Below are 14490 nucleotides of genomic sequence, written 5' to 3' on the forward strand. Positions count from 1 at the left end.
TAAGCTTTTAAAATTTCTAAGTTTTTTTTGACAAAGCGGTAAAAATTATAGAAATAATAATATTTTTACCGATCATTTATTATATCCTAAATAATAGAACCGTTAAAAAAATAAAACTAAAAAGAATTCGTTTGTTTTGAAAAAAAATATTTTTTGGAAATTTTTGAGGAATAAGTGACGTCACGAAGCACCCGTTAGTTCGACGTCAACCAATACACATACACGTTGGCAATTCGTGTGCACGAACACAAGCAAAATTCGTATTCACGTTTTTCATTCAAACTTCATTCCAACTGCCTCGTTCGGTTCGACGACGCTCTCCGAAAACTGCAAGCTGGAGAGAAAATTACCCAAATGGGGCGCGGATTTAAATCTTGTTAACAACAACAATAATGAATTTTTTGAATATAAATGGTTTATTTATATAATTATATATGTGTCAGATTAAGTATTAGACTAGTAAAGTAATAAATCATATACATGATATACGTATGAATACATAAATATTAAAATGTTTCCTAGAGTCGGACTTTAAGCTGTCAGAAATCTGAAATTAATATACAAACCAATATTTGAGAAGAAAAAGTTAGATGCTTGTAAAGAATTTTAGTTTTGAAACAAAATATGTAAGCGAACAACAAAGGGAAAGATTTATAGCACAGTTTCTTTCCATATTTTTTTATACATTCAATTAAAAATCATTTAATTAAACGAAATCCTTGTGATAGGCAGTGAAGATTTCAGCATACAATCCACACTGAAATCTATTTTACCAAAAGGAAATAGCTCAACAAGTCACCAAACTTGTATTGCAACCAAAAAGTGACAACCCTGGACTCTTCGAACCGAGAGAGGTAAAACGGATTGGCTCTCTATTTGACGATTATCTAGGAAGTTCAGATAATACTCGAAAGGAACAATAATTCTATGGAGTCCGCTATTTTTCATAGGTAGAATTACGTTTCTTCAGAAGAACTAACGAACTACGAACTCACAGTTTGAAATTACAAATCCGACCTCTAAAGACGATCTTATTTTAAGTGATATTTTTAGAGACAAAGGCAAATAGTCGTGTTCTTAATTCGTATAGTCCTATAATTAAATACCCAAAATATATTAATGTAATGTAAATTGTTTTAGTATATACATACATAAGTAAGTCAAAACAAATATAAAATTATTAGAATACCTTACTAAGCTGGGCACCAAGCAATCAGCAAAGGTAAGCATTTAAATTTTAAAACTTCAACTTAATAGGAACGTCTGAGTTATAATATGTATCCAATTGCTTAACAATATTACTAAATCAAGAGTTTTAAATCAGTTAAGTTAATGTTAGTAAAAAAATTGAGAAGTAAACATATGTATATGTATTCACAGTAACAACTCAGTTCTAAAGAGAAACAACATTTTTATTGAAAAGTCTATCTTCTATTATGATATCTAATATAAGCATGACCTATCGAAACTATCGTCTACTTTTCGATAATTATGTTATCTTTTCTTACAAAAATCATATTTGTTATTCAATAGTATTAAAGCAAAAATGAGTTAATTTATAAAACTACACCCCTTTGCAATTGAATGTCAATCGAATATCGATTATTTGGCGGCGATAGGCGTGCTACGTTTGGCGGTCAAAACAAAAGCTCTCGACTGTGTGCATTCTATTTACACTTGTTTTTGGTTTTGGCTTTATGTTTTTGGCGTGTGTGGCTCGAACAAACGAAAAGCGGTGCTTACTTTGCTGATTTGGTGATTATTATTGATTTGTGGATTATATGCGTCTAATTGCAGTGGCGCTTGCAGGTGCTTGCTGGAGATCTGAATCAGATATCCTTGGGATTGGGGATTCACAGCGTGGGTGGGCGCGTTGTATGCTGATAAAAGTGTTGATGCTGCTGCTGCTGCCCGGGAATATTGCTATTGCCAACGCCGGAATCACCGGAGCTGGTCTCGGAGTCGGAAGCAGTGACGGAATCGGTATTGGAATCGGTTATGGAATTCGAATTTGAGCCAAAGTCGAGATCTCTGGGCATTTTGGGGCCTAAGTTTTTGCCTTAGTTGAACGTGGCAAACGGAATGGCAACAAAAACAAGAACTACGAATCGGCTCTAAATATAACGTCTGTCGTTATACTCGTTACTCGTTTTATTTTTCGTTTTTTTTTTATGTGGCCAATTCACAGAATGTACATTTTTTACACCTTTCACACACACCCACGCACTTTACGCTCACGCTCGCACATTTTGGCCCGATTTTTTCGCACACTGCGTTTTGTTTTTGTCACCGCAAATGAATTTCTTCTTTCTTTTTTTTTATATATATTTTTTAAAGACCCGACTATATAGAGGTGTATATACTATATATAGGTTTTTACTCGACCCTCTTTGATTTTTGCTCAACAGATTTGTGATTGGGAATTTTTTCAGCTGCACGACGTTACGACCAAATGGGTGACTCCCATTTGGAGCCACATGGGCACAGTTTTTGCATTGGGCATTTCTTTTTCTTTCTTTATTTTTTTTCACAGCTACACAAAGACTCCTTCTAAAGGGGCGTGTCGGTGTTTGTCAAGGGGTTACGGGCCCAATTCTTATGGCCTTTTCGCCTTGTCTCTGCCTCGTTTTTCAATAAAACTTCATGGCCCTATTACATATGTACTCCGCACACACTCACACACACTCGGAATTGGCACTCACACAACCACACACACATGTGTAGATATATATACAGGCCCGAGCCCGATTCAATTCGATTCGATTTTGATTTGGATTCGATCCGAGGATAATACTATAACGTGAATATACGCTATGAATGCTCCCATCCGATCGCAAATATATCTCCGTTCGTTTTTCGATTTTCCCCTAGGTTTTTCTGAGCTTGGCTAGGCTGCCTTCTGCTTTTTTTCAGCAACTACTTTCTAGATTTTCTCTGCATGCCTTTTCTGCGACGAGCGCCACCGATGTGCCACCGAACGAGAGCCTGAACTGAAACTGATTCGGGATAGCACATATTTTGTTGAATGAGTAGGTGAATGGAGTGCTGCCCCACTCGTTTTGGGCAACGCTAATGCACTCTGCGCATGCCTCAAGAAACCAGCGAGTGCCATTTTTGGAGGCTCTATTGTGAATGGTACTGCATTCTGGATTTTCATCCTGCCAGGTGGCGCCCCCATTCGATAGGTAATGAAACGGTTATTTGAAACAGCTCCATTTTATATATACTACTTTTCCACTTAAAAAACGTTAAACTTGAATAAATACAGTTAAGCAACATAAATCCTTTACTTTACTTTAATATATATTGGTGTTTTTGATAAAAAATAATGTTATGTTTGCAAAGAATTCTGGTGGGATTTATTCAAAAGCTGAATGTTAATTTGGTACGACTTTCTCAGCCTCGCCTCTAATTTCGAAGCACATGGATGTCGGTCTCCGGACGTCGTTTTCATCGAATGCTTCAAAGGTGAAAACCACTTTAAAGCGTCCATGGGCATTAGGAACATTAACGTTCGATAAACGCATACTCATCGTAAATGGATTATATACAAAAATGGTCTAGAAAAGATCGATTAGCATTCTATAATTCTGAATGGAAATTACAAAACTCACTCCTTTAGTTGTAATACACTTTTCCCTAAGGTCTTCGCGGTTTACAATGTTTTTATACCAATATTTAAACCAACTTTGATTCTCATTTAAAATTGAAGAGCAAAAGTCCGGCGTATAAACGCTATAGACTGTGGGTTGCCAGGAGCCGCGGCTTTCGCGAAATATAGTGTATCTGGCCTGAAAGTACAATATCTTTGAGTTTTCTCTGATTGTCGTTTTAGTAGGATAAAGATTACAGAAAGCCGATCTGTGCGGGGAAAATCCCACTTAATGGAGTGATTTCCGGATATATGCACGCCTTCCTCGTCCATTTCGAAGGTCATGTTAGTCAAGTCGAAAGCTTCGCGGACGCCAATCGAACCGGGAGGACCATCGGTGCAGTCCGAGTAGATTTCTGTATCCTCGAAAACCATGTAGAATTCCGTGGCTTGAATTCTGGTTCCTCCAACAATAAAAAACACTAGTATTGCAAACATTTTTAGTTTCACTTAGTTTGCAGATCTGTCCAAAACGACCTTTTATATAGCGATGGCACATGGGCGGAAAATTATAAATAATTAGGGGTTATCTATTTACATATACTGAACCATGTTTTTCCTGCGAGTACGTTTAAAATAATTCTATTAATTATTTTAATTATTGGGTGCACTTATTTATTTTAAAATTTTTTGAGCTATAGTTTCTCTAAATGATCAATCGAAAATGTATTCACACAAAAAGTCAATAATATAGTATTGTTTTCTAAAAAATTGAAAAGGTTTAAAACTTGACAGAAAAAGAACACTTCCTCCTAATCCTCTTGGGTAATTGCAATCAATTAATTCCCCCGAAATGTCACAGTCATTAGGCCATAGTCCGACGCCTCCGAATCCCGCCCAGAGTTTTGCAGTTACCATCTGAGTGAGCGGGGAAAGTAACCGAACCAATTGGGTGTGACCAGCAGGTGGCCATGCCTCGTCTAACTAACCATATGCATGTTGTCCTTTGTTGGGGGAGGACTCTCGGCCACCGTTACCCGAGCTCCTTTCGGTATGTAAAGTGAGTGGGTCTTTATCCTAAGGCACGCGGCACCGCACCCAGTTTCTTGGATTCGAGTCGAGTTTGTTGTCATTTTCGCATTCATATCCACGATGTGCTGATCAGGGACGGTTTTGTAAAATAAAGGTTAAAAATTAAAGTTTATAAAAAAGTTCTTTTTTTTTTTTTTAAACTGATATAAAATAAAGGAAATAATTATTATAGTCTTATAAATATTTTATTCCCTATTTTTAAAAATAAATGTTAGTAAGAAATATTTTTTTTTTATTATATGATGATATATTCATATCAAAAAACTTTAAAAATAGAACTTAAGATCCTTCGTCTTGGGATTGTAATCCTTCCCTGTGTCCACTAAAATATCTATCATTGCCTTTTCACGTTCTGGCTTCATTTGTCCACGGGCGGGGATGGATCCTTTGTTTGTTATTTTACAAGTTAGCCATTTTGCCGCCACATGGATACACCCCCACAAATTATTATTTTTTAGAGGGAGTGTGTGTGGAGCCGCGCCTCCCTAACTAACTTATCCAGTGGGCCAGGCCAGTTCGGAGCAGTTCTTGGGTTAGTTAGCAGTCGGAACTGGATTCGCAAGGTAGCCGGACGTATTTCGGGAGCAAACTCCGCGCTTCTAGCACCTTGAAGAGCTCATAAATCAAGCGGAAAATGGATGACGATACGGACATCTTTGACGAAATGTGGCTGGAAAGTGTGGTTATTGCGGGGTTCCGAGTGTGGCACATTATTGCAGCCGTTCTCGGTGTTCTCCTTTTAATTAGTGAGTAGATTAGTATGTTATTATGGACTAAATTTAACGCCAATTAATCTCACAGTGATTATGGTGTGCTGCTGTATTCGTTTCCGGATTCCGCGCACCAAACAGGAAATCGAAGCGGACTACCAGAGGAAACAGATCACGAAGAAGTTCCGAGAGAAGCTGCAGCAGATCAAGAACTCTGAAATGGACGACATGGACCTGCAGAAGGGTGAGAAAGTTACTACACCATCTCATTACCACCATTACATATGCATACACACCGCAAAGAGGTCCTGTGTACCAACTGTCCCAGTTTCGTTGTCACCCTAATGCGAGCCAAGCCCTTTTCCTGTCTGGTTTTCCTCCTCCCCATCCTGCCATCCCAGCCATTTCCCTCCCACACGAGCTCACGCATTTGTATATACAAAATGATAAACGACTCCTCCAGCTGGCTCCTCTTGTTGCACGCTAGTTAATGCCACACTGAGGGAAAGTTATATCTAAATTCAGTTTAAACGTAAGGGTTATCCGTTTGTGCTTTCTACTCACCAAAGGCATCTTACATTTAAGATTTTTAAAGGTTTTTCCAAAGTTCGAGTAAATTTTCATAAATATATTGTTTGTATGAGAATCAATACATTTCTACATTGTAGTCTTCGTAAACACTTTCTTTTTAATTTCATTAAAATGCGTTTTAATTTTAGAAAGATTATTTCCCAGTGCTTACCGTATTACTCACATTCTCTATCCATCTCGCCCTGCCGCTTCTTTATCATAGCACTTGCTTATATCAAATTGGAACAGTACGATGATCCCTAAGGGCTCTGTAAATTCACCCGCACACTGTACAAACTATCGGAAGTACTTAAGCAGCAAACTCTCTATCGCAAAGAACACTGCCACTGTAAGTAGCACAAGTTAAAAATATCACTAAACTGATTTCTTTACTCCAAACTCCTTTATCTAAAACATTCATTTCAGTTTGTGCCCGCATCCAGAGCGATTACTTGAATTTCCAGGCCAGCGTGGAGAGCATGAATGAGAAGCAGAATGTTAAGTTTAAGATCTAAGTGCCTGTTATAGTATTTCCCAGCGGAGATTGTAATCATAAGTAACCTAATGCCTTAATCTATGCAATTAAAAGTTAATAAACTAGAAGAGATACAAATATTCCTTGACTAAAGAGTAAAAGATGTTTTTTATATATTTTATATTGCAATTTGATTTTCTCGTTTTTATTAATTCCGATTGATGTATCAAAGGTTTTGTTAATATTTGCAGTACTTTTTTAAATGCGTTTTACTACACATATAGGCTAATTGCGGGGATGAACTCTCCATTTCGACTATATAACAAGTTGGAGGCATCCCTTAGTCGTGTTGCTCGCTTTGACATGGTAGTTTTAGTTCTCATGTTGCACTTAAATTTAAGGTTTTATTGGTTTAAAATGCTGTTCTGCTGTGACGCTGACTCGGCGAATGACTGTAACAAATTGGCGGAGACCCGGACTTTCGATGACCCGACACAAAACACACACAATTCATTTATTAACGCGTAACTATTAATTCTTTGTTCATTAATTTGCTGAGCTTATATTTAGCCTTAAGGATCTGTTTTGGAATACTTTTGTTTTGTTATCTTGTTTAGTTTATGTTGGATTTTTCATTGCTTGGCCAAAATGATGTTCGGATTTCGCTTTTAAATACACAATTTATTTTTTTTATATTTTTATAAAAACAACTAAATATACTGCACACATCATTCGATGCGTTTGAAAGTTCTCCCCCTGTAAAAAATGAATTGTTTAGTATGTTCGATAATTGAAATGGAAAATCGAATTCTCACGTTATAGTTTTCTTCTCCGTGTTTTTCGGCTCGGGCCTTGCACGGTTTAGCACCTTGAGGAAATCAGAGGTTTTTGCCCTCATACGTGAATGAATGTAGGCCTTTGAACACTGTAAAATAAGAGAATGTTAGGTATATGATGAGCTTTAAGCTTTAAACTAATCTTACCTTAATGTGGTAGTGCAAATAATCTCGGAACATGTGAATTAGGTTAATGGTATTGTCCCTTGTTTCTTTGTTGGTATGTCGAGGGAAAAGCACTGCAAGAAAAAAGAAATTGCGGGTTATAGTATATATGTTTGTATTTGCTTAGATACTTTTGTACACAAACACAAGTCGTCTGTTGTAATATAAATTATTACTCAGGATGCCGTTCGTCTTTAAGGTTTCTTTTGGAGCATTTGAGACACAAATTTTAAGTAAAGCAAAAGTATGCCACTTTTACTCCAAAATGGAGAAAAAATATTGTTAAACTATATTATTGTACACAAACACAAGTCATCTGCTATAATATAATGATTATTCAGGATGCCGTTCGTCTTTATAGTTAATATTGGAGCTTTAGAGACACAGATTAATGATAAGTTAAAAAAATATGCCACTTTGACTCCACTAAAAACTGTAATAAGCAATTGTGCAGGAAACAAATCAACCTAGACAATATGATGTATTAACCAGGATGATCCAAACCCACATTTAATCTTGGAGCATTGTAGACACGAAAAATAGGAATTTTTAACATGTAAACTTTGTCTCCCACATTGGACTTTATAATAGTTTTAGTGGTATTGTAGCTAAACACAAGTCATCTGTTATAATATGATAGATTATTCAGGATGCCGTTCATCTAATTAGTTTATTATTGGAGTATTAGAGACACAAATAACAAGTAAGTGCAAGATATGCCACTTTGACTCCAGAATGTCAAAGGAGTATTCGAATTTTCGGGCATTTGTATACGAACACAAGTCATCTGCTATAATATGATGATTATTCAGGATGCCGTTCGTCTATCTAGTTTATATTGGAGCATTAGAGACACAGATCAGAAATAATTACCTAAAATATGCCACTTTAACTCCACGATTTATATGATTGCCTTATAGTTTTCAAAACATATTATTCAGGGAAATATAACATTAATAAATTTCCTAGCATTATAAGTGCGAAAGATATTACTGCTATTAATTAAGAAACTTTGTCTTCATGGGAAAATAATTATTGTTAGTTAGTTAAAGTGTACACAAACACAAGTCATCTGCTATAATATGATGATTATTCAGGATGCCGTTCGCATATCTACTTGATATTGGAGCATTTGAGACATAGATTAAATGCGAATTTTCAATTATGCCACTTTTACTCCCGAAGGAAGATCATTGCATAATTATGCTCGAGAGTATTTATCTTTGGAAATATAATAGGACTTCCAAGATGATTTAAACGACGCAATTGTTATGGGAGCATTGTAGACACGTAAAAGAAATAAGTACTTTATCATGTAAACTTTGGCTCCAAATCATCTAATTTAACATCATTATGTATAGCCCATTAATTTATAAACTAAATATCTTTGAAAGGGTGCTTAAACCTACCGAATGTGACATAGCCGATGTTGTCGCCCACCCTGGCGTCCGTGTTGGCCAATTCCAGTGGCGGTTCGCGGTGCGAAAAGAGCACTTGCGGCGCTGTGTGCGAGGCACGACGTCCTTCCCTCAATTCCTGCATGAAAACTTTGCCGATAATAACATCGTCTTCATCTCGGAAAATGGTGCTGAAGACGACGGTGACACGATCAGGCTTGGCCTCCACATACCTACAAAACGGGCAATTTTTATTAGCTCCTCGTTAATTTAAGACTAATTTTATCTCAATTACAAAGTCTCATCGTTGCGGTAGTTAATTACGGCACGCTTTTGGCCCTCTTCACCCTGTTCCTGGTAGTCAAAATACTTCTCGAAAACGGAGGCAAAACAGTTGCGCTTCAGCAGACCGATTCTCTTTGCGATTTGTTCGCAGTCCTCGGGAATCTCCTCCAGATTTATAAGTACAGAAACATTGTAGCCTGCAATTAACAGAGAGTAATTAGCTTCGTTAAGAGCTAAACTTAAGCTGTGGTTGCATGAACACACCTTCTTCCGTGTCTGTTAGCAGACTACCATATTCACGCTTCAGCAACTCATCGGCTCCATGCTCTTGCAGTTGTTTGTAGAACTTTAGCGATATGCTGATCTGTTTAGCAATATAGAAAAGGCATAAAATATTTAATAAAATTAATATTCTCAATTACAGTCTTTTTTAAAAAACTCACCCGAACTTTCGTTTTATCGCCATTCACATTGGAAATGTGATAAAGCACTCCGTCAAAGTCTGCTATCCGTATGTCTATCGATTCTGGCTTCAGTCTGCAAATGCAAAGTTAGCAAATGAGATCGATTGAATATTAGTCATGCTCCTACCCTCCACCGTAATCTTATCTTAAAAACCAGTTTGATTATATTTTAAGTGGAAACCAATAACAAAAACGCAAACAAAAGTCCACAATAGCTTTCTTCTTTTTCAAAATATATAAACATATCTGTTCGCAAACTCGACTTAGCTGTTTTTATTTTATGAAATTAAACAGAATTCAGTTTGCCTTTAAATAACTATTGTAATGTCGGGAGAAACTCACACACAAATTAGGAATAACGTCTAAGTTATGCCATAAAATAGCTCCCAATAAGCTACTCAATTTCGACTTCTTGTACACGAACACAAGTCATCTGTTTTAATATGAAGGATTAAACAGGATGCCGTTCGACTGTCTAGTTTATATTGGAGCATTAGAGACACAAATTAAATGCAAATTTAAAATATGCCACTTTGACTCCTAATTATATTTATTTTTAAAATTGTGAACGAAAGTATTTATCTGTGGAAATATAATAATTTCCAAGATGATTTAAACGTAACAATTATTATCGGAGCATTGTAGACACGAAAAGTTAAGAGACCTTAGCATGTAAACTTTATCTCCATAGAGTTATTAAAATTTAACAATAAATCATTTTTAGGCTATTGTACACGAACACAAGTCATCTGTTCTAATATGAATAATTAAACAGGATGCCGTTCGTCTATCTAGTTGATATTGGAGTAGTAGAGACACAGATCAAAGGTATTTTTTGAAAATATGCCACTTTTACTCCACGCCATAATTCATTGATTTTATGTGCAGGACACAAACCATCTTAGCCAAAAGAAGACATTGACTATGATGATTCTAGCATACAATTAATTTTGGAGCATTGTAGACACGAAATAGAAGCAATATCATCTGTAACATGTAAACTTTGTCTCCCAAGAAAGTATTATTCTAACCAAAGATCTTAAAGTTCTTTTGTAGTCAAACACAAGTCATCTGCTATAATATGATAAATTATCCAGGATGCCGTTCGTCTTTCTAGTTGATATTGGAGCATTTGAGACATGAATTAAATTTGTATTTTAAGATATGCCACTTTGACTCCACTGAAATCTCATTGAAATATTGTGCACGAAAGTATTTATCTGAAGAAATATAAAGAAAGTTCCAAGATGATTTTAACGTTTCAATCAATTTAGGAGCATTGTAGACACGAAAAAGAAAAGATCTTCAGCATGTAAACTTTATCTCCCATGTTCTTTTGAAAAGCTTTTCTAATATGCACGAACACAAGTCATCTGCTATAATATAATGTATTATTCAGGATGCCGTTCGCCCTAACCTTTTAATATTGGAGTATTTGAGACCCAAATAACAAAAAGATCGCAAAATGAGCCACTTTTACTCCAAAATTTTGGAGAAGTAAAAACATTTATGGTGCAGTTGTAGGCGAACACAAGTCATCTGATTTAATATGATAGATTATTCAGGATGCCGTTCGTTCTATAAAATTAATATTGGAGCATTTGAGACACAAATGGAAAGATCTCCAAGTAAGCCACTTTTGCTCCCTGTGTTACAGTATATCAAATATTTTCATTTAATATTTTTTAGTATAATTTTAAAAAGTTCACAAGTGATGTTAAGTCTATAATAACAAACCTTTCTAATGAGCTTGTTAAAACGATTATTGTAAGGGTAATAAATTTAGTTATATGAAAAAGCCTTTAAGTTTAGGTGTAAGCTATGAATCTTGGGTTAGCTAAAGCTGAAGTATGATTAGGGAACGTGGGAACGGGTTAAGAATATCAAGGAGTCCCTTATAAATCAAAACACATCACTAGTTACAACTCGTAAGTTTGATGACTCAATTATGATGCACCAATGATGCTATAAACGAGCTTTAATGAATTGATAAATCCGATGTCGATGGAAAGGGGGCTGCACTGTAGTTCGGGTACGTGTGTGGGAGGGAGAGAGCTGCAACGATGAGTGTTCCAAGGCTGGAACTACACCCAAAAATGTATTATTCCCAAAAGAAGAGGGGTAGTGCGAGCGAGAGGGGTCGACGAAACTGATAACAAAGCCGACTAGTGATAACGGTGGGGAATGCAGTAGATAAACCAAAATGGTGGAATGGAAATTTGGTAACGGGAAATTAAAACTTACCCCGCCTGGGCATTTCGGTATTTGACCAGCAGCGTCTCCTCGATAATCCGATTATTGATTTCCAGCAGGATCATGACGAATTAAATTAACTGTTAGTTTTTGTGCCAAATGCGATGACAAATTTTATGACGTTGACTGCCGCTAGTGCTGGTGCTTCTTCTTCTGCCGCTCCCTGCGCTCTTTCTGCGCCAACTGTTTCTTCGACTGCCGCCGCTGAGTGCGAGTGAGATGGGGCGCTGCTCCAACTCACAAATACTGGCGCATGACGGGCGTTTTAATGAATCAACAACAAAAAATGGGCGCTGATGTCGGCTTTTTTGGTCCGTCTCATACACACAGACACGTAATACGCCACACACAGAGGCGAATTCCAATGCTCACTCACACAGCCGCACATGCAGTTGCATGAAAATCCGTTTTCACCCCTTTTTCTGACTTCAGTTTTCAATCGCCTGGACTTTGTTGCCTGCTGATGCAGTGGAAAATCGGTCTCAGACCGTAATACTTATTAAATTATAACAAAACGTGGGTGGAAAACGGGAGCACGCTGCCGTATTTTCTTTTCTTACAGCGTTGCCAGCTCGCACAATAGAGATGTACCACAGTCATCTTGGCACTAAGTATCGAATGAGAATATCGATATTCACAAGTATATGTTAATATGGCCATAACAAACGAAAATATAAAAAAAATCTTAAACGAAATTATTAAATTATTAAAAATATTCAATCACATATTTCTTTTAAATGGTAATTGAAATGTTTGAGTTAGCGCCAAATCCGCTTATCTGGCAACGTTATTCCATCGACTATCGACATTTCTCGCTAGGCTACCGGACCACCAAAAAAATATAATAAAAACAAATAGCGAAAATCAATGGACGACGTCGAGCTGATAAAGTTAATAGAGAATCATCCGATCCTGTACGACAAGGACAGCGCAAGGAGCGTGAAGAATGCGGCTCAGAAGGACGCTGCCTGGAAGGCTATATCCCTGAAGTTGGGTGCCTCCGAAAGAGCCTGCATTACGCGCTGGAAAAGCATTCGCGATCGTTTTGGCAAGGAGTTTCGCCGCTTCCAGGAACGACCCGATGAGCCAACCTATTGGGACATGTTTCCGCGACTTCTCTTTCTCAAGGACCACTACAAACAAGGACTTGCTAAGAACGAGAGCCTGGACGGGATACGCTTTGAACCAAGGGAGCGAAAGAAGCGTCAAAAAGTGGACGTGGAGCAGGAGAAACGAAGGAAGGACGAGGAGGAGGAGGACTGTCAGGATGACCTGCTTAATGAACAGCTTATTGAGCTGGTCAAGATGCATCCAGTGTTATACGACCGTCACAAAATCAGGGTGTCCAAGAATTTGACTGCGAAAAACGAAGCCTGGCGAGAGATATCCGAGAATTTAAATGTGTCTGGTAAGCTTGTGTTCCTTTTTTTTATCATATTTATCTTATTTTTTTTTTTTTATATATTTGATGTTCCCAGAGGAACTGTGCTACAACCGCTGGAAAAAGATGCGCGATCGCTTTGCCCGGGAATATCGTAATCAGCAGATCAACCAATCCACGCCCATCACATGGAGATACTTCAATGAGCTTCTCTTTCTAGGCCGCCACTTTCGCAAAGGAGTTCCGCTGATTTTGGAGAACATCAAGCGGCGTGGGCGGCCGCCTAAGACGGGCAACCCATCGGTTAATCCCACAAAGCAGCAGGAAGGTATGGTGATATCCAATGGCGAACAAATATGGGGCGCTGACTACCCCTACAGCACGGATAACGACGAGCTGGAGGACGAACTAGAATTGGCCTACAATGAGGAGATTGAAATCTTATCCGAGGACGAGCAGGCTACGCCCTATGACTTTATCCTTAGCGAAGCCACGCCATCACAGAATTTGGAGCCACCACAGCAGCTCCAAGTGACCACCACCACGCCGGCTATGAGCGAAGAGATTATCCATACCATCGAGAGGGCAAATCCTGTTGTAGAGGAGATGTCTTCACTTGCTGACGACTCTACACCGGCTGCTGCCACTTCTGACAAACTACTGACCACCGTGATAGCCAACATGGAGACCGTATTGCAGCAGTCCCGGGAATTGCAGGCCCAAATCCAGCACGAGCAGGAGCAAGAGCGGGATCAGCGTAACGCCACGCCATCCAACAGCCTGCTAGCCAAGGCTCAGATGCTGCTGGACGGCCTGAGTCCATTGGAAAGGGCGAATGCCGAGCGGAAGATCGTGCAGTTCCTTTGTCAGTGCCAAATCAAAGCGTTGGACGGAGAGGAAATAGAGGATGTTGCACCATGTCAGGTGATTAATTAAAAGCAAAGGTGATTAGAGTTCCTATCTAGTTAATTGTAAATATTTATATATACATAGGTTAGCTGCAAGCTCTATTAAAGTATTCTAGATATGGGTTATTGTGGTATTTTGAAAATTTCAGTCTTAAATTACTGGAAATATAAGTAAGGATATAAATTTGGTGCCTAAGAACGATTATATAAGATGAGTCCTCAAAAAGAACAACAGAAATGAGAATCTCTTAAATAAATGAAGGTTAATAATCATTATTTAAAATTCTTAAACTTAATTTTATATTCATATTTAAATATAAATTTCAGTCATTTTCATAGAATATAACTTAAAATAGTTTTAA

The 14490-nt window shown here is 37.6% G+C and overlaps 3 protein-coding genes across 7 annotated transcripts; 2 read left to right on the forward strand and 1 right to left on the reverse strand.

The window, feature by feature from the left end:
- Positions 1–4943: 4943 nt before the first annotated feature.
- LOC108115517 (transmembrane inner ear expressed protein) lies at positions 4944–6972 on the forward strand. 4 transcript variants are annotated; one of them, XR_001772805.2, is made up of 4 exons: positions 4951–5430; positions 5486–5638; positions 6188–6313; positions 6391–6462. XR_001772805.2 is itself a non-coding variant. In XM_017227017.2 (3 exons), the coding sequence occupies exons 1-3, from the start codon at positions 5319–5321 to the stop codon at positions 6477–6479; spliced, it is 354 nt and encodes a 117-aa protein (XP_017082506.1). In that variant the 5' UTR covers positions 4946–5318; the 3' UTR covers positions 6480–6972. The 4 variants fall into 4 exon arrangements, 3 of the variants coding, with proteins under 3 accessions (XP_017082505.1, XP_017082506.1, XP_017082507.1); XM_017227017.2 differs by lacking the exon at positions 6188–6313 and having other exon boundaries at positions 4946–5430; positions 6391–6972; XM_017227018.2 differs by lacking the exon at positions 6391–6462 and having other exon boundaries at positions 6188–6370.
- A 127-nt stretch (positions 6973–7099) lies between these two features.
- On the reverse strand, positions 7100–12411 carry LOC108115516 (actin-related protein 2/3 complex subunit 2). The gene is made up of 8 exons (XM_017227015.2): positions 11831–12411; positions 9566–9659; positions 9387–9486; positions 9133–9319; positions 8850–9070; positions 7423–7514; positions 7255–7364; positions 7100–7195 (listed from the first exon to the last, which is right to left on the reverse strand). Exons 1-8 carry the CDS (start codon positions 11902–11904, stop codon positions 7168–7170), a joined length of 906 nt encoding a protein of 301 aa, XP_017082504.1. The 5' UTR covers positions 11905–12411; the 3' UTR covers positions 7100–7167.
- A 92-nt stretch (positions 12412–12503) lies between these two features.
- LOC108115515 (transcription factor Adf-1) lies at positions 12504–14401 on the forward strand. Of its 2 annotated transcripts, XM_017227014.2 has the most exons (3): positions 12504–13247; positions 13318–13374; positions 13441–14401. In XM_017227014.2, exons 1-3 carry the CDS (start codon positions 12707–12709, stop codon positions 14154–14156), a joined length of 1314 nt encoding a protein of 437 aa, XP_017082503.2. In that variant the 5' UTR covers positions 12504–12706; the 3' UTR covers positions 14157–14401. The 2 variants fall into 2 exon arrangements, with proteins under 2 accessions (XP_017082503.2, XP_017082502.2); XM_017227013.2 differs by having other exon boundaries at positions 13318–14401.
- Positions 14402–14490: the final 89 nt, after the last annotated feature.

This window comes from Drosophila eugracilis, unplaced genomic scaffold, assembly GCF_018153835.1.
Source record: "Drosophila eugracilis isolate 14026-0451.02 unplaced genomic scaffold, ASM1815383v1 contig_1197, whole genome shotgun sequence".
NCBI lineage: Eukaryota > Metazoa > Arthropoda > Insecta > Diptera > Drosophilidae > Drosophila > Drosophila eugracilis.